At 54.1% G+C, this 18,297-nt stretch overlaps 2 protein-coding genes across 3 annotated transcripts; both read right to left on the bottom strand.

Moving 5' to 3' along the window:
- Positions 1 to 1,720: 1,720 nt before the first annotated feature.
- ATP5MG (ATP synthase membrane subunit g) lies at positions 1,721 to 3,816 on the bottom strand. The gene is made up of 3 exons (XM_075035205.1): positions 3,657 to 3,816; positions 3,405 to 3,565; positions 1,721 to 1,901 (listed from the first exon to the last, which is right to left on the bottom strand). Exons 1-3 carry the CDS (start codon positions 3,718 to 3,720, stop codon positions 1,803 to 1,805), a joined length of 324 nt encoding a protein of 107 aa, XP_074891306.1. The 5' UTR covers positions 3,721 to 3,816; the 3' UTR covers positions 1,721 to 1,802.
- Positions 3,817 to 4,231: 415 nt separating this feature from the next.
- Positions 4,232 to 17,060, bottom strand: UBE4A (ubiquitination factor E4A). 2 transcript variants are annotated; one of them, XM_075035203.1, is made up of 20 exons: positions 17,016 to 17,060; positions 16,689 to 16,859; positions 16,426 to 16,602; positions 16,067 to 16,179; positions 15,262 to 15,414; positions 14,972 to 15,131; positions 14,572 to 14,774; positions 14,159 to 14,350; positions 12,964 to 13,297; positions 12,570 to 12,696; positions 10,129 to 10,436; positions 9,113 to 9,245; positions 8,004 to 8,191; positions 7,474 to 7,574; positions 7,242 to 7,355; positions 6,221 to 6,395; positions 5,898 to 6,078; positions 5,300 to 5,447; positions 4,880 to 5,037; positions 4,232 to 4,737 (listed from the first exon to the last, which is right to left on the bottom strand). In XM_075035203.1, exons 2-20 carry the CDS (start codon positions 16,810 to 16,812, stop codon positions 4,599 to 4,601), a joined length of 3,228 nt encoding a protein of 1,075 aa, XP_074891304.1. In that variant the 5' UTR covers positions 16,813 to 16,859; positions 17,016 to 17,060; the 3' UTR covers positions 4,232 to 4,598. The 2 variants fall into 2 exon arrangements, with proteins under 2 accessions (XP_074891304.1, XP_074891305.1); XM_075035204.1 differs by lacking the exon at positions 17,016 to 17,060 and having other exon boundaries at positions 16,689 to 16,951.
- Between the last annotated feature and the right edge of the window lie 1,237 nt (positions 17,061 to 18,297).

The raw sequence follows: 18,297 nt of genomic DNA, 5'->3' as shown, positions 1-18,297 counted from the left end.
AGAGCAGCATGCTCAGGTAGGAACAAGTCACAGGGTGCAGGCAGGCCTTTGAGCGAGATCAGGCAGACTTGCTCTCAGGAACGTTCTCTTAGGTCCAGAAACTTTCTGCAAGTTAAGATCACCCTTTAGATCCCACGTGTAACCTCTCTTGTCTATCCCTTGTTAAGGAACATGGGCTGCAGATGCCCACTGAGGGGCCCCGACGGGTTTCCCTCACCACTATCTATCTGTGGGGCAATGGGTTTGTGAAGACAGGAGCTAAGAGCTCCTGGGGAGGGCCAGTTTTCGGGGCTGTTGTTCACCCTCGCCAGCGCCTGTGGCTGCCGCTCAGCCAGGGCGTTTGGCTGCAGGCCTGGTGAAATTTGCCAGTGCCCTTTGCAAGAAAGCATCGCCTCCTCAGGGGGGAGCGAGGAATCGCAAAGTCCTTGGCAGCAAAGGAAGCAGCAGGAGCACCCAGCAATAAGAGGTTTTCCGGGAGCACTGCTGCTTGGCCACATCCAGCAGAAATGGCGGTCTCCTGGACAGACGTGTGGGGAGAAGTGAGTGAGTGCAGGACACCAAGTCTGGGCAGGGAGCTGGAAGCCCAGGTCCCATTGCCGCTCCTGTCGCAGACTTACCTGGGGAAGCTGGTGAGTTCATCTAGCCTCGGTTTCCCCATCTATCATGTGGAGGTGACCTGTGACCAGTTGTGACCCACAGCTGCTGGGTCAGGAACCTTTCTTTTTAAGCGGGGGGGGGGGGGGGGGGGGGGGGAAGTTTTCCATTGCTGTCAGCAATGACCTGATCACTAAATATGAAGCGTGTGAGCTCACCTGTGCTACCTGTCAGGAGTCCAGGAGGCTTCTTGCTGCGATGAAGCGTTGAGAAAGTCAGCTCTGCTGCACGGAGAAGAGAAATGGCTGTGCAACTGGTGCAGCCACCCCAGAGATGTTTGGGTCACTCGGGGCAGCCAAGCTGGGGGACTGTGGGTTCACCAGGGAGCCAAACATGAGGCCCAGAGGAACAAAGGAGCAGCCGATACAACAACAGTATTGACGAGAAGCAATGCTGACTAGCAACCATCTTCTAAGACAACAGAAACAGTTAAGTCCTACCCCAAATAGGACTGCTGGCTTCAGAGAACTCCTTCTAGAAATTATTTTCTGAAAACACATTACAGTGCAGGGGACTCGCCAGGTTTTTGTATACACCTCTCCACAAGCTGGTTGAAAACGAGCCAGCTTGTGGATTTCCCGACAGCTTACACCTCCAGCTGGCAGTGAGCTAAGATGACACGTAGAGTAAAGCTCTGCTTACCTTCAGAGGCTTCCACTCAACAAGTCGCACCCCAAACCAGCAGAACAGTGTGGAATAGTGCTACGTACCCTGTGACATAAGCCACAGCAGACAGCTTTTGATACTGTAAATAAAGTACTGGCACTTTCTTTCTGGTTCCCACTAGCTGATATGTTTCTGAACATATGTCACAATGAAAGCGCTTGCACTCTCAGTTTGAAACCCAGGCTCTCACGCCTTCCCTCACACTGTAGCTGAGGCACAGCGGTCGTCCAAAGGGGTAGTAATGAACAGCAGCGTCACCAAGCCAGCTTTAGTGCCGTCTCAGGGGACCGGCCTCCAGGCAGCCACCCCTCTGAGGAGCCAATCTCCACTGCCAGCAGTGCGACCAGGCTGGGGAGAGGCTCACACCCCAACTGCCACAAAAGACCACGACAGCTCGACATCGCTTCCTGGCTTTATTATCACAGACCCTGTTACAGACTTGGGACCACGGCACCAAAGACAGCATTGCTGAGGATGAGTCTTCAGACATTGTACCCGATCAGGCCGCCCTTGCCTATGATCTCCCCAATGTAAAACCACATCAGCACCTCCGTGGCCACCAAACCGTTCCTCAGCGCTTCCTGAAAGAAAAAAAAAGCCACTGGTTAGATCACTGGCTCCTGTGACAGCTTCCTTCCTCGGTCCTGTAGTCAAGCTCCACGTATGACTAGCAAAGCTGTCAACCAATTCACAAGGCAACTGTTTAAGCAAAAAAACAAAAGTGCAACCGAGCGTGTATTGTGTTCAGCCACCCCTCAACACTGCGTGGTTAAGGTGGTTCTAAAATGTTCAGCACAGTGTCAGTTGTCATTCCTGGGTTTTTTTTTGTTTGTTTCATTTTTTTTGTTGTGTTTTTTGTTTGTTTGGTTTTTTTACAGCTGTTTCAAGAGATCACTTCCCAAGCCATCTATGTGGGAAACACTTCAATTTCAAGGCCAGCCAATGACACAGCTGTTCCCAGCAGTTGGGCTACATCAGCTGCCTACTGATACTCTCTTCCCTGAGACAGATAATGACAGGCACCTGAGGAGAACAAGCACAGCTTAGTCCAGGTGTGGAAGAATTAAGGCAAAGCCAACACAGTAAAACACTTTCAGTTGTCGATCCCTAAATTCCTTGGGCATCAGGTCTCCTTGACAGCAGCGCCATTGCTTCCTGTGGCACAAGCAGAGCATTTCAAGCTAGCGTTCCAGCGGTTAAGCCAGTTCTTGGAAAATACTGCTCTGAACACCTATGGCTCAAAGAATACAAGTGGCAGGGCCTGAAGCAGCTGCAGAACGCATCTATTCCCCAGCTTATCCAGAAAAAAAAAAAATATACATTTTTGTAAATATAATTTTTTTGAAGTCTGGCACCAGACAAAGCCCATCTTTGGAGTGTCAGGTGTAACAGCAGCCCAGGTGGCAGAGACCCACTGCAGCACGCATCAACTCAAGTGGGGACCAGTCTCACAGTGGGCAGGTTTGCAGGGAGCACTGCGTGGACTCATTGCTATGTGCTGGTTGCACAGGAGAGGAGGAGGAGGAAGGCAGGCAGGCAGGCAGCCTGAGCTGGGTTCTCTGCAGGAGCAGGTAGGAAAAAGGAAGCAGAAAAGCCCCAAGAAAGAAATCAGAGCACTGAGGCGACAGGACAGCTCTTAGGAAAAACAAAGGAAAGGTCCATTACGAAAGAGACCCAGATCTGCAGGGGACGGCCCCTCCTAACAGCCAAAACCCACAGAGCCCAGGGGCAGAGAGTAAGATGGTCACAGCTAGGAACACGGGCCTCCACTGGCCAAAGAGGCTCCAAGCCATAGGGCAAGCCTCGGCCGGAGCCGGAGCAAAGGCAAACCCTCTCGACGCCCACTCCCTCCCTATCCCGTCGCCCTTCAACACCCACCAAAGGCCGGTTTCGGCCTTTGGGCGCAGACACCTTTCAGGGGACGGATCCCAAAGGTCCCGCGCAGCCAGTTCCGGGCGGCAGAAGACGCCCGGGGACCGAGCCGCAGCGGGAGTGCTTTGAGGGCGGCAGGAAGGCCGCCGCTCCTGAAAGCCGGCCCTCGGTACCGCCAGAGCCCTGCCCTGCTCCCCCGCTCCCGCCGTTACCTTGACGGTGAGCTGCGCCAGCCTGCCGGTCTGGAAGCTCCTGACCAAGGCCTTCATGCCGTCGATAGCCCGGGGGATCTCGGCGGGGGTCGGCGGGGCCAGCTCCACCTTGGCGTAGTACCAGAACGTGGCCAAGCGCGGCTTCGAGTACGCCACGGCAGCTGCCGGTAGAAGGGGAAGGAAAGGCGTTTTCCCAACGGCGGCAGAGGCACCCCCCCCCCGCTCCCCGCCGCCCAGCCCCCGCTCGCTCACCGCTGAGGAGCTGCGGCCCGCGGGTGGCGACGCGCTGCGCCAACCTCTGCGCGGCCTGCGCCATGTTGCGGGCTCCCGGCTGAATGTCACCCCGCCGCCGCCGCCGCCTGCGCGCGCCGCAAGGACCCCCGCCGCCGCCGCGGCTGCCCGCGCGCCGCCTGCCCGCCTCCCGGCAGGCGCCCGCCGCCGGCAGCCCGCCGCCAGGACCCCGGGCCACGTGCGCGGGGCGGGGCTCGCCGCAGCCGCCGGTTTGAGACCCGGGCGGGGCGGGCGGCACCTCGCTCCACGGCGGACGGACCCACTCGCGCCCGGAGGGGGGGGGGGGGGGGGAGGAAGGCGGCCTCCGCGCTCCGTCCGAGAGGCTTTTCTACGGCTAGGGCCTCCCCGCTGCCAGACCTCCACCGCCAGCTGTAAGATCATCTCTGTATTTAATTTCCACGGCCCCACTGTTCCCCACGCCCGTTTGGAAAAGAAAGCCTGCGAGGCAGCCGGCCCGCACAGGTAGTGTCACAGTCCCCCTCCAGTCCAGGCCCACACCCCACCCCGCTCTCACGTGGAAGGTACGGTTACAGAGGTTAAACACAGCAACAGAACAGAGGGAGGTTTTTGGCGTCACTGGGAAAGAACGGGGCCAACAGACACAGAGCGAGGAAGAGCGGGCCGGGTGCCAGGCCACGCAGAAGAGACTGTGGGTTGCCCCTGAGGCAGAGGCTCAAAGCTGTAGTGCAGTGGAAAGTCTTAAAGAGTAAGTCCTGAAAGGAAGAGACAGAACAAGGGATAGAAGGGAAGGTCCTAGGAGAGATGCCGGCGGCAGTGGCAACGCGCTCAGTGCCGCCTCGATGAAGGTGGCGAGTTGCACAGACACTCTGGAGCTCCAGCTGCTAACCCTGCAAGGCTTTGATTGTGCCAGTGAGCGTAGGTCTATGGATGAGACCCTGGTTATCAGTCCAGCCTGTCCTCCAGCTCCTCCTTCTGCTTTTTCCTCTCTGCAAGCCACCGCTGGATCTTCTCTTTAAGCTCCGTGTTTGGTCTGATCTGGTCCATAGTGAGGGGGCTCCGATTGAAAGGATCCGTCTGGTCACTGAAAGACAAAGCATCGAGGAGATTACTGGGAGAGTCCTGGCACTAGAAATAAAAAAAGAGGAAGACAGGCCAGGAAGAGTCATCAGAGAAGTGAAATGGATCCCCAAAAAGTATCAAGGTACAAGGCCCGCGCTTCGTACCTGAGGAGGTGCCGGGCTATAGTTGACCGGTCCACGGTAACACGGGAGGAGGGCAGTATCACCGGGTCTGACATCAGAGTACTCATGATCGGATCCAGGAATTCATCACAGGCGTCCGCATACGTCTCTTCCTCCTGCTGCTGGCGGTCTGCAAGAGACTGGTGGGCATGCACAGCTTTTAGAGACTCGGTCTCCCACTTCTTTCAAAAGCAGGTTTGCTCCTAACCCGTAGCTAAAGCATTTACAGGTCCATGCTGGTAGGGAGCTCTCCCAGCTGCCCCACCTGAGCCTCCGATGAAGTCCCACTCCCAGAAATTCAGCTCCATGGCAAAGACGCAGTGACACACAAATGGAAAAGGATGCCAGGAACCAGTTCCACCTTCTCCCCCGCCCTGAGCTTAAATTCACTCTGGTTCTCACCTTGATCCTCTCAGCCAGGTTACTGAAAGACACTATCATGTTGCCAGGCTTGTTGATTTTCTTCAGAACCCGAACAGTCTGGGCAAAGAGCATCGGTGAATAGGAGCGGCCGTCCTTGGGCACCGTGGCACAGAAATTTTCTTCATCCCTGGACCACAGGTTAAAAGAGAGCGAAGGTTTAAGAACCCGCATTTATCAGGCTGCAAAACACAGTCCCCACAACAGCAGCACTTGCTTCACCACAGCAAAGAGCTCAAAGCTAGAGAAAAGCTTGACCATAATTAGGCATTTCTCCTGGGTCCTCTCCAGAGTGACCCATGGTACGAATGTAACTGCTATCATGCTTAACCTCCATCCCTGCTAGCTGGGTTGTGGCTGACATCCCTGGGTAATTTAAGTTACAATTGCTACAAAAGAGCACAGCATGCTTCTGAAAGGCCCACTGAGGACTGGAAAGCATGCAGAGCGATTCTGTTAGCACTGTTCCTGGAGGGGAGGCTCCCCCGCCATGAGGCAGGGGGCCACAGGGCTCTGCCAGCCAGGATGTCCCCAGGATGGCTCCCACCACCCCACACGCCAGCTCTCCCTTGTCACCTACCCAAGGTTTAGGTAGATGGTACAGATGTCAGACACAAGCTGCTGAGGCTTGAAGTCAAACTCACTGAAATCCTTGACCTTCAGAGCTCCCATTTTAGGGCCAACAAGGTGTTGCAGGAAATAGTTGAGCATGGAGATGATGCGCTCAGCAAGGAAAGGATGCACAAACAGGGACTTAATTTCTGGAACAGAGACCAACCGTTCCCTCAGCTCCACAGCAATCCCATCCCACTCCAACCACCCTAAGACCAAGCTCGCGCCTGCCCACTCCCAGGCAGGGCCCTTCTCCGGATTCTGGCGGGCAGGAGGGGTTGCTCTCCCTACCTGAGGTCAGAAAGGCCAGAGTGCCAATGGTTTCGTTGGACATGATGTTGTGGAAGCGCGCCAGCTGACCAAACATCTGCAGGCTCGACTCCTTCTCGCGGCGAGCCTCCTGGGACAGGCTGTCCCATTCACCACGGTCCTTCTCAATCTGCTGAACTTTAATCTTACTGAGGTACTGCAAAGACACAGCAGGGAAGCGTCTGGGATAACAGGCAGGTAAATGGGCAACAGCAGCTAAGCCAGACCTGTTCTGCTGTGCTCCGGGATGCAAAAGGTACAACATGAGTGCTTGAAAAGGCCTCTCAACAACCACACGTTTTGCAAACCCCACAACATTCGTTTGGACAGCAAACCATAGAAAGTCCATAAACATGCACAACCAGATGGGCGATAGCCACATCACCCATCTTATGTGCCAGCCTCCCGACAATCAAAGCTCCCCCAAAAAGCCCTTTCTAACAGCAACAGGCAGCTCCAAAACGTGTGGAGAGACAGTCATCGCACACCAAGGACATCAGTTCACCTGGCACTCTCCTTGTAAACCCAAAGGAGAACTGCCTGGAGACAAAAGGCCTTTGTTAGGATAAAGCACCCGTGCAAAGTCCAAGGGGGTTTGAAAATCAAAAACTGCAGAAGTTGTTTAAAGCCTGGCTGCGTCCAGATTAGCAGTGGGCAGATTTCCTTGCAACTCCCCCAGCAAGCTTCATGCTCAATCTGAGAAAAGCCCGTTTGCTCCTCTTTGTTCTGACCTGTCTCCAGAGACCGAAGGGAAGGAAACGAGCACCCTGCCCGCGGGTCCCCAGACCCCACCACCCCTTGGCCTTCACCCTTTCTCCCAGGGCATTGGCCACACTAGCCCAGAATTGTTTCCTGCAAGTATCCACCACACAGATTTATCAGGCAGGAGCAGAGCAAACTGATACTGTTCTAGGGATAGGAGGTCAGTATCACACCTAGCCATCTTCAGGGGAGCGAGAACTGTTGCTTACGTGACACTGACTACATGTGCACTCAGCCCTACCTGTATGGCTTCATCCAACAGAAAAATGGCATCATTCATGAGCAAATTAAGGAAGCGCAAGAAGAGAGGGGGGTTCATTGCCTCCAGGTTCTCTGAGGCATAATCAGCCAGAGCCTGCAAGGAATGAGGGAACGGTGAATGCTGTGGCACAGTTGCAATGGCAGGGGACAGATCTGCATGCTCCATACAGAGCTGCGCACACACACGCCTACATATGCGCCTCTTGCCTCACCTTTATGCTCTGCCGGTACGAATCTGTGCCCCACATGTACCTCAGGATGGGATACATGGGACGGCGGTAGTTAAACTTCTGTTCAAACTGGTGTGGGTCACCTAGACGTCAGCAAAAGTAAGAGCATTTCAGGGGGGCAGTGGGCACAGGCAGGGGATGCCAATTTCTTTTCACAGTTTGCTGGTAATAAAACCCATGCTCCCGTACAGGTCAGTGAAATCTGTCACCGATTTCAAAGCAGTGCAACCAATCCTGTGTTAGAAGAGGGTAGGTGAGGACCCACTATAAGTGCTGCTGAGCTGAAAAGCTTGAGTTCTGGAGGTTATCCTTTCTAGCTACGCAGTTCTGCATAAGCCAGAAGTTTGGAAAGACGGATGCTTTGCCGGAATGCCGCCTGCCTAACACAGCTGAGCAGCTTAACAAATTGCAAATAGATTCATTTGTTTTCACTGACGTACTTCAAACCCTGGAGACCCCCTCCCCCCACAGATGTTACAGAAGGAAGACAACTCTTCCCCATTTGAGCTTACCAGTAAACTCAATATCCACAAAGACTTTGATAAGTGCCTCAGCAAGGTGGGCAGCGTTTTGGTAAGAACAGAACACTCGCTTGCGATGAAACACACTTGAGACGAGCGGGTTCTGGGCCTGATCTAGGTGAGGCATCACAGCTTCCAACACTTCTGCCAGCTTAGCTCGCAGATGAGGATTTTTCATCCTGCAAGAGAAAACAACAAAGCAAATCCAGAATGGCAGGAGAGCCAGGGTTTGGGACTGAGCTGCTCAGGAAACGCTCCAGGAGCTGCACCCATCCGTGCAGGAGCACCTGCTTGTTGCAGACCATCTGTAAAGCTAACACCCACATCCAGTGGCTCACTCCCAATAAACCTGACTTGTCCCAGCTGTTTACTTACTGCCCAGTGACTTGCTTCCTATTTATCCTGCAAGTCCAAAGCGCTTTTGCCTGCTGAGCCCACTGTCCAGTACAAATCACTGAGGTGAGGGTATAACTTTCCTCTGCTGCAGGTGTGGGGCAGAAGCCAAGCCACGTACCCAAGGTCACATCGTAGGGCGCTGCCAAGAAGAACTACAGCCTCCATCTCCCCAGGGCCAGCCCAGGGACAGCAGGAGCAGCGAGAGCTGCCTACCACATGAAATCACCTGCTCCTGCAGCTGCCATGAGCTCGCTGTATTTACACATGCAAGTACAAACAAACGAACAGCAGAAATGTGGCGTGTGCGGCGATGTCTTATCAGGAAGATCGATAAAACAACTCAATTTTGTTCAGTGCTCAGTTACCATAGTAGACTTCATACAGATACTCCAAACAGATCAATCCCAATAGCTTCCTTTAACAAGTACCAAAATGACTCTAGCTGACGAGGCTCCTGCATACTGCGACCAAACAAGTATTCAGACACCGAATTCCCTTTGTACCTCACGTGAAACCCGTGTCCTTCTGGCAGGGCCTTGTTTGCTGTGCCTCCTGTGGGCAGAATTTAGCTTTTCCCAAAGAGTTCAACCCACTCATGGCTATGTAAACCAAGCCTCAAGACATCTCTGAATTTCCACTTGCTTGTTCCCCTCTGGGTGCTCTGCAGATAAGTGCATGGGGCTCACACCTGGGGCAGCACGTACCTCTCCACATCACCCATGAAAACAGTAACAAAGTGAAGGATGTGCTCCAGAGAATCGGCGGAAGTCTCCAAGATGTCATCAGCAAAACGCCGCAGGAAAATGAAGAAGTCACCCAAATTATCAGCAAAGAATTCTGCAAACAGAGATTGTATGTGAGCTCCTCCTTGGGTGGCTCACTTTGCCCTTTTCTAGCCTCCCATCTACCCTCCCCTCATCACCCCGATTCCCATCAAAGTTTCAGGAACTAACTAGCTGTATCAGAACACCGCAGTCATGAAGGATGCCTAGCCTGATGAAATTAGTAATGCACAGGATTTGCTTCACCTCTCTCAGCAGTCAGGTCACTTACAGGGCAGGACCCAGCAGCTGTCTGCTGACTGTACATGCTGTTACACAAAAAAAACCCCCATGGCAAGAAAGCCTCTAGACAACAGAAACCACAAGGAGGATTTTGCGCATAGAGAGAATAGTAAATCAGCATAGTATTTTTGCAAAACTTTGCAACTTGGCTACGAGTGGGATCTTTAAAAGGTGTCAAGACCCTAACTATGCCCCCCTCAAAATCCCCAAATTTTCCCAGAGCAACTCTCTTCATGGAAATATTCTGTACAAAGAAAGATGCCACCGGTTGTAGCACTGTGTCCTGCCCTGGACAGAAACATGCTTCCTCAGACAGCTCTCCCAGTGCTCATCCGAATGGTACCAGGATTATAGCCTGTAAGGTGAGCTCAGAGGTCCCAGGTTTCTTTGGAGTTTCTGACCTCGCTGCTGACAGTTTGATGTTGCGACTGACCTTCCCTATGCTTCCTTATGTGCTCTGGAACCCTTCTTTTCAAAGGCAGAATGCCCTTTCAGCACCTCAGTGAAGAGGAAACCCAGGTGCTATGAAGATCTTAAGGAATTGGGCCACGTACACGTAGCTACTCTAAATGCAGTATTATACGAGTAGCTCTAGACTCGGATGGTTAATTGCAGGAGGCACACAGACAGACCGCCAGCAGGACAGGCAGCTTCACCTGGCACATAGGCCAACGCGCTGTTTTCCACCTCTGGCAGTGGGAAGGTCAGCTCTAGCGGCTCTGTCCCATGGTTTCCTACGGCCAGCTGCACCAGCAGAACCGCCATAGACACCTGCAGATTCAGGCAGTTCTGCAGCATCTGTGGCTCTGTCATCGCCGTCTTGGTGGAGAGATAGATGGTCATCAGGCGCTCGAACTGCTCCCTGAGGCTGTCGGCAGCAGGGCTGGAGCTCTGCTGAGCTTCTCGCCACGCTACTTGCAGGCGATGAAGACTTTGGTTTATCTTTACCATCTGGTCGTGCAACCTACCCGGAAAACAAGGCAAGAAGGAGATGACACGAGATGTACAGACTGCCTAAGCAATACATAAGGCAGCACATGCTTTTATCCTGCTCATGGCGATAAGAGTTCTGCACACTTGAGCTCAAACCGTTTTGTGGGGATAAATCTGTCTGGGGCACCAGCAACAGGAAAGCCTTTAGAGAAAGGCAAGCCAGGGCTTGGGAGGACAGAATCAGAATAATTTAGGTTGAAAAAGACCTTCAAGATCATCGAGTCCAACCATCATCCATGCCCACTAAACCATGTCCCAAAGTGCCTTGTCTACATGCTTTTTGAATACCTCCAGGGATGGTGACTCAACCACTTCCTTGGGCAGCCTATTCTAATGTCTGACAACCCTTTCAGTAAAGAATTTTTTCCTAATATCCAACCTAAACCTCCCTTGCCACAACTTGAGGCCATTTCCTCTCATCCTATCTCCAGCCACCTGACAGAAGAGACCAGCACCCACCTCATTACAACCCCCCTTCAGGTAGTTGTAGAGAGCGATAAGGTCTCCCCTCAGCCTCCTCTTCTCTAGAACAAACAGCCCCAGCTCCCTCAGCCGCTCCTCATAAGACTTATGCTCCAGGCCCCTGACCAACTCGGCTGCCCTTCTCTGGACACGCTCCAGCACCTCAATGTCTTTCCTGTAGTGAGGGGCCCGAAACTGAACACAGTACTCAAGGTGTGGCCTCACCAGCGCCAAGTACAGGGGAACAATCACTTCCCTGCTCCTGCTGGCCACACTATTTCTGATACAGGCCAGGACACCATTGGCTGCCTTGGCCACCTGGGCACACTGCTGGCTCATATTCAGCCGGCTGTCAACCAGCACACCCAGGTCTTTCTCTACCAGACAGCTTTCTAGCCACTCTTCCCCAAGCCCGTAGCGCTGCATGGGGTCGCTGTGACTGTAGTGCAAGACCCGGCACTCAGCCTTGTTGAACTTCATGTAATTGGCCTCGGCCCATTGATCCAGCCTGTCCAGATCTCTCTGTAGAGCCTTCCTACCCTCAAGCAGATCAACCCTGCCTTCCAACTTGGTGTTGTCTGCAAACTTGCTGATGGTGCACTCGATCCCCTCGTCTAGATCATTGATAAAGACATTAAACAGAACCGGCCCCAACACTGAGCCCTGGGGAACACCACTTGTGACCTGCTGCCAACTGGATTTAAATCCATTCACCACAACCCTCTGGGCTTGTTCATCCAGCCAGTTTTTCACCCAGTCAGGAGTACAGTTGTCTAAACCATGAGACGCCACCTTCTCAAGGAGTACGCCATGAGAGACAGTGTCAAATGCCTTGCTGAAGTCAAGGTAGGTAACATCCACAGATGCCAGATACCAGGGATACCAGACCCTGCTGAGGAACCGCAGTGGCCTGCAGAGTGGTCGGGAAAACCGACGACCACTGCAAAACCCTCTGCAGGCGTGCGGACAGCAAGCCAGCGCAGCTGCGAACCCCCTTAGGTTACCAAGGTCAGGGATCCGGCAAGCCCGAGATGCCGGCAAGGTGACATTTTCAGTTTCCCAGCAACAAGCCACTTGCATAACTTTTTCATTGAACTCTATATTTAGAGAATAAACCAGAAGGGGACGGTGCTTGGATCAGCAGTGACCTCACAGTATCCAGGCAACGATTTGCAGAGGGAAGCTGAGAAAAACAGTGCGTTCTGGTGTCCAGAAAATCCCTTCCTGGAAACGGAGAGCTACCTCGCTTTTCTGCTTCACGTACAATCCGTTTACTGGGGCAGTTTGGAGAGCCGGCAGCAGGCAGGTGCTCTGCCGCCAGGACACTTTCGAGTAGTGAGATGCCAGCAGTCTGCTCCCCCGCAGACAGAGAGGAAACCAAACAACCCATGGACACCCAGCACTTGGCTGTTGAGTTTCTCCAAATAATGCAGAACCTGTAAGACTTAGCATTGACTGTGAGCCCCAGTGAACAAAATTCCTTTCCGAAATCAGTCAGCCTGAGGCTCCCAGTGTCGGTCAAAGCACGCAGTGAAAGGTACTCCGCTCAACTGGCCTGCTCTGTGTTCTGAATATTTACTAAAAATTTATGCGGCCATACACAGGTGGAAGACAGCACTGGCGGCAATCTGAGAGCAATTACCTGTGAAATCCCAAGTGAAGGGTGTACTGTGTGAGGACCAGGTTTTCTGTCACCAGATTGTAGCTATTTGCAAACTCTGGCTCTTGCTCGCTCAGAGCAGGTATCAAGCATGTTTCTTTTTCCAAACCTGGAACAAAAAGCATCTCTGCGTCAAGCCCGGCCCAGCAGCATTGGTGAGGAGAGGGCTCAAGAGGGCCCCTGCCGAAGACACAAAACAAGTGCTGAGGATGCTAGGCAGCCTTTTCTTTGTATTCTGCTCTCCCCTTGCTCCTCTGTAGTCACACCTCTGACTCTCCCTTTACTGGCATGCGTTGGGAGGGTGCTACTGGGAGAGGTAAGGACCTGAGGAGATCCACTTTCTCATTCCCTTGCTCCCCCACACTGTGGGGCCTACCTTTCATATGTACGTTCTTGCTCCTCCTCTCCTCTTCATTCAGCTCCTTCAGGGCACAGTAAGTGGGGTTGAAGGTTAGCAGCCTCGGAGATTTTGGTTTGCAGAAGGGCTGGCACAGCTTCAGGAGGGCAGCTCCCAAGTTGAGGAAGAAGGCATCTGAGGCGTACATCTGGAAGAAGATCTCCGGCATCTGGTTAGCCCAAATCTTGGTGCGACCCGCATTCGCATGAAGGCAGTTTCCCAGCCAGGAGAGAATCCTGTGCTTCGTCTCTGGAGACAACTGCAACAGGTTCTTCAGCATCTGGTAGATCTTCTCGTGGAACTGGGCCATAAACTGTCAGGGGGAAACAGAACATGGTTGAGGATGGTGGGATGGCTCTTTTGCCTCTCCCATCCTTAAGGCTCAGAGCTCTCCTTGCTCCAGACCACACCCTGCTCTTTAATGGCAGGGCTTTCAAAGTCAATCACGGCACAGATGCCTCTGTTAATCACCGCAGATGCACACCTTAGGAGTGAGTCAAATCCTGAGGCCGGCAGCAAAGAATAATTGGGGACGTACTCAAAAGCGTAGTCAAGAGCAAGTTGTTTCCGTGGGGAGTAAAACCCAAATTCTTGGAGTTTTTGGCAGCAACAATGACCCTGAAAGAACGCGTGACTGGGAAAGCCCCCCTCTGTGACCACTTCTGCACCCAAGTCTCCTCCTGTATTTACATCCTGCATTCTGAGGCTTCCCTTCTTCTGAAACATTCCTGAAGACCCTCCTAGCACCATTCCCCTGAGGAGGGAGGCTATCCCTTTCTCCACCAGGGAGTCAAATAGCATTTTAATTACAGGACAGGTACTACAACCTATTTCACGGTGATTACAACACCTAAGGCAGATTACCTTCATGTAGCACCTCAAGTTACGATGCCTGTATCTGTTCCATGAGTACCACCCTACCCTTGTCCCAATACTTGGACAACTACTTTGATAAAACAGGACTTGCTCATCACAACAACCCGAGTAAGGGGGCTAAACTGTTCATGTGTTACGGTTGGAGGATCCAAAGCAGTTTTGTGACTTGCTTAGTCATGAGCCAGATTATTAAAGAGCCAGCGGCAGAACTCAAGGCCTGACATCATGTCTTTAACCCTCAGGCAATGAGAGGCCATTAAAACACACAGGGAAGCAGTACTGCCACGCTTCAGCCCACCTGGTGGATGTTCGATTCCTGCACTTTGATCTCTTGTGGGCTGGATCGGGATGGATTCAGAAAATAGCCGTGGTTTTCTACTACGCCGGGGGTCTTTAACAAGCAGGAGATGTTTAAAATGGCACCTAGCAAAGTCTTCTGGTACATCTGTCCGTTGCTGGGATCCTTGGGCTGGATGTAGCCTGCAAAAACCTAGGGAACACAGCAGGACATGCTGACAGTTGTATAAAATCCCAGTAAAAAAAAAACCACAAACTGAGGGGTTTGGGACAGGTTATCAGAAAGGAGGGGAGAAGTAAGAGTACACACACAAGGTGTTGTTAACGCTGCACTGTCAGTTTGACCTCTACCGATATGTGCCCCTCCTGCAAGAAGAACCTGCAAGGAGCTCTTGATCAGGCCACTGCACCCACCTTTGCTATGTCCTTCTGCTTCGTGAAGTAGAGGAGCACATCGAGGTACGTGTACAGCAGGATCTGGCAGAGGTCCAGGTCCTTGATTCTGCCCAAGAGGATGTCAAACACGGGAACCATGACCTCCCCGAATGTCCGCACCTCCTCATCCATTGTTAAGGTTTCTATGACCTCCTCAAGAAACTCGGTCACGTCTTCGAAGTCTAGTGAGGGAAGCAAGGCTGTTACTCACAATACTCCAAACAGCTGAACCTCAGCACGTGTATATCTAAACATGGCCCTCCCTTTTAGCAAGGAGGGGAGCCAAAGCTTCACCCGACTCCACGACGCTCTTCCCACAGCTTAAGCTAAAGGGCGGCCTCACAGCACAAAGCTAGCGGCGCAACCCAGCTGGACTTACGCGCCCCTCTCAGCGCCTCCAACATCAGGTCCACCAGCTGCTCGTACACATTCTGGTTGACGTAAATCTCTGGGGTGAGGAGGACAGTGCGAGTGTTTGACACGGTCAGGTTCCGGCAGCGCACGGCGAAGGGCAGCAGGTTCTCCGGGACCTTGGTTATCTGCGCAAGGAGAACGAGACAGAGTTGAGGCCCTGGCACCCGCTTCTGGCCATTAAAACCTCAGGTCCGTCACTTCGGACCAGAAGGCCAGGTGACAAAGCTGCCTTCTTCCTCAGGAGCCCCTGCCCACCTCTTCTCTTGCCCTCTGGAAGCAGGCATAGAGGTAGCGCAGAATCTGCCTCTCCCCCGCATCCCGGTCGGCGGAGAGGTTCTGCGTGCTGGTGGAGGTCATGTAAATCAGGTGGTTTCCAGGCTCCGGCAGCAGCAAGCGGGTAAAGAGGGCCTAGGGACCAGCAAAGACAGACATAAACTGAAACAGCCCTGGCAGAGAGACAATCCCTCCAGAAAAAGAAGCACCATGTCACTGCAGGCTAGGTTACTTCTGCCTGGAAAAGCACTCACTATTCCTCATTAATTAACAGAATGCTAGACCAAAAACACTCCGGTTTGCTCCTTTGCCAAACAAACGATTTCTCCTTTAAGAGCGACGGAAGTCCTAACAGAAGTTATTTTCACTGGAAAACCCACCAAAAAGTCACCATTGTGTCTACAGATGGAGCTGAGTGCATGCATGACACCAGTCAAAGTTTATTCAGTAGCACAAGAGACCGCACGCTGCAACATTTGCCTCCCACGACCACATGCAAGTCTTCCCTCACGCCCTGTCCAGGCCAAATTTGTTCCCCTCCCCATCCCCAGCCAATCTGCATGGCAGCAAACTCCTGCAGCCTCCAGGAGGAGAGGCTCCAAGCAGTGAATTCTAAACCTTTCTCAACCTCGTATCCCAAAAACCCCATGGCCGTTTCCAGCAAAGCCGTGACTGGCAGCTCCACGCTGGACTTTGGCAAACAGACTGCATTCAGGATGCGTTGTGAGGAAATAAATTCAGTTCCTGTTGCCCAAGTAGGCAGAGTGCCCGAGGCAGGCGGTCCTACCTGCTCGACATTGTCCATGTCCAGCCAGTCCTGGTCGTCCAGGTCCGCGGCCATTTCTTCCAGATAGACGCAGCGCGCTGGGATCCCGTTCCCGCTCTTCATGCTAGGGTCGCCTGAGGAAGCCACAGAACAACCTGCTTCACCCAAACTGACGGAAAACGTGCTGGCAGGCAATGGAACATGCAGGCAGGGCCCTGTCCGTGGCAGAGCCACCCGCTGCAAATTGCCACGCTGAGGCAGGCTCCTGCTCCCAGCGTTCCCCTTCCAATAGATCCGGGGGGGCTCTGCCCTGCGTGAGAGAGTTTCCCCAGCCTGCGATGCCCCCACCCCCAACTGCAATGAGAGTTCCCAGCGCTCACTGTTGTCGAGGGTGATGAGGAATATCCTCTGGATCATGTGGTTGATGTTGAGCTGCTCGCACAGCTCCCGCTGCGAGCGGAAGGAGCGGCTGATCTCGGCCACCGAGTAGTCGCAGTCATCCAGGCTCTCGGTGACGCTGTTGTCGGAGTCATCTTGGCTGACCGAAGTCTCATCGCCTGCAAAACACGGCTCCTCAGCCTCCCGGCGGGGGAGGTCTCGCCTCTGCCGGAGGGGCCGGCGCCCACCTCCCGCCCCGCCAAACCTGTCAGCTGCCGCAGCTGCTGCTGCTTCTGGACGGCGGCGAACTGCTTGGCGTCGGCGATAGAGCCGAAGAGAGCGGCGAAGGGGTTGCTGGAGATGCTGTTGTTGTTCTCCTGGTCGGTCATCTCCCCTCAGGGCCGCGCCATGCGGGGGAGGGGGGACCGGGGCCGGGCTGCGGGGAGAGCCGCCGTCAGGGCCCGGACCCGCCGGGCAGCGCTGCCCGCGCCCCGAGCCGCTCCCCCGGGCGCGGCGGGCGCGGCCCGCTCGGTGTGAGGCCGCCGGTCGGTACCGCGGCCCGCTCGGCCCTTACCGGGCCCACCGCGCTCACCTCTGCCGCCGCCGGACAGTACTGCGCGTCACGCCGTCGCGGCACAACTGACGTCACCGCGGTGCGCCGGAAGCCGGAGGGAGGGGGGAGGCGGGCCCTTTGGGAGAACGTCTCGGGGCGGGGCAGAGAGTGGGCGGGCGACAGCGACCCCTGGCGGCGCGGAGGAGCGAGCGCCCGCCTCCGGCCCCCGGGCACGGGCACGGGCACGGGCACGGGCACGGGCACGGGCACGGGCACGGACACGGGCACGGGCACGGACACGGACACGGGGGGGGGACGACAGGGGACGGACGCGTAACCGCGCCTGTTTGCGTGCGGTGAAACGCAAACCTCTGCGTAATACCCGCGTCGGCGTTTGCTATTGGCTCAGTGACCTGTATTTTAATATTCATGGTAAGCAAATTGAAAAATTAATATGCGGAATGCATAAGCATTACGTGTATGAGCTCATTAACATGCAGGTTGCCTATTTGCATACATAAGCACCTGTTTGCAGTTGCACAAAAGTACCAAAACATGGCTTGGTTTTTTTTTTTTAATTTTCTTTTTTTAAATCGTTGGTTTTGTTGGTTTTGTTTTCAGCATTTTGTGTGTGTGTGAGGTCTTTGGGCCGTGCCTGTAATTAGCGCCTTGCAGTGCATGTGTCTCTGTATGCGTGTGTGCGCAGGACGCGCGGTCACGGCCCCACGGGGGACCAACCCACCCTGCCAGGATGGCCCTCCCCCCCCGGCCCAAGCACAGCTATGGGGCCTGGGTGCTATTGGGGGGGGGGGGGGCGGCAACATGTGGGGCTGGAGCACCAGGAGGCAGAGGTACATATCAGTCGGGGGGCTGCAGAGCCCCACAGGGGGGTCTGGGGGTGCTGGGGGGGGCAACAGGTGCAATAGGAGCCAGCCAAGAGGGCCCACCGCATCCCAGGGTGCATCAAACACAGCAGGGCCAAAAAAAAGAGAGGTTAATTACCCCACTGTAATTAGCAGCGGTGTGCCCCCCCCCCCCATGACACCTGCCTGCAGGCCTGGCCCCCGCCCTTGGGGTGTGCAGCCCCCCCACCCCCGGGGGTGTTTGAGGGGTTTTGGACAATGGCCTTAGTTACATGATTTAGGGTCAGGTCGGCCCTGAGGTGGTCAGTCAGGTGGGTGAGAGGAGCCCGCGAGGGCTCTGCCAGCTGAAATGTCTGCTGTCCTCCTCTTCAGGGTATGAAAGTATATTAACTTTTAGGGTTTTTTGTGTATACATACACATATATATAAAACCCCCATACTTCTATACACATATACAC

The sequence above is a fragment of the Buteo buteo genome, chromosome 9 (genome assembly GCF_964188355.1).
Source record: "Buteo buteo chromosome 9, bButBut1.hap1.1, whole genome shotgun sequence".
Classification (NCBI taxonomy): domain Eukaryota; kingdom Metazoa; phylum Chordata; class Aves; order Accipitriformes; family Accipitridae; genus Buteo; species Buteo buteo.
This window is presented reverse-complemented; position numbering and strand designations above follow the sequence as displayed.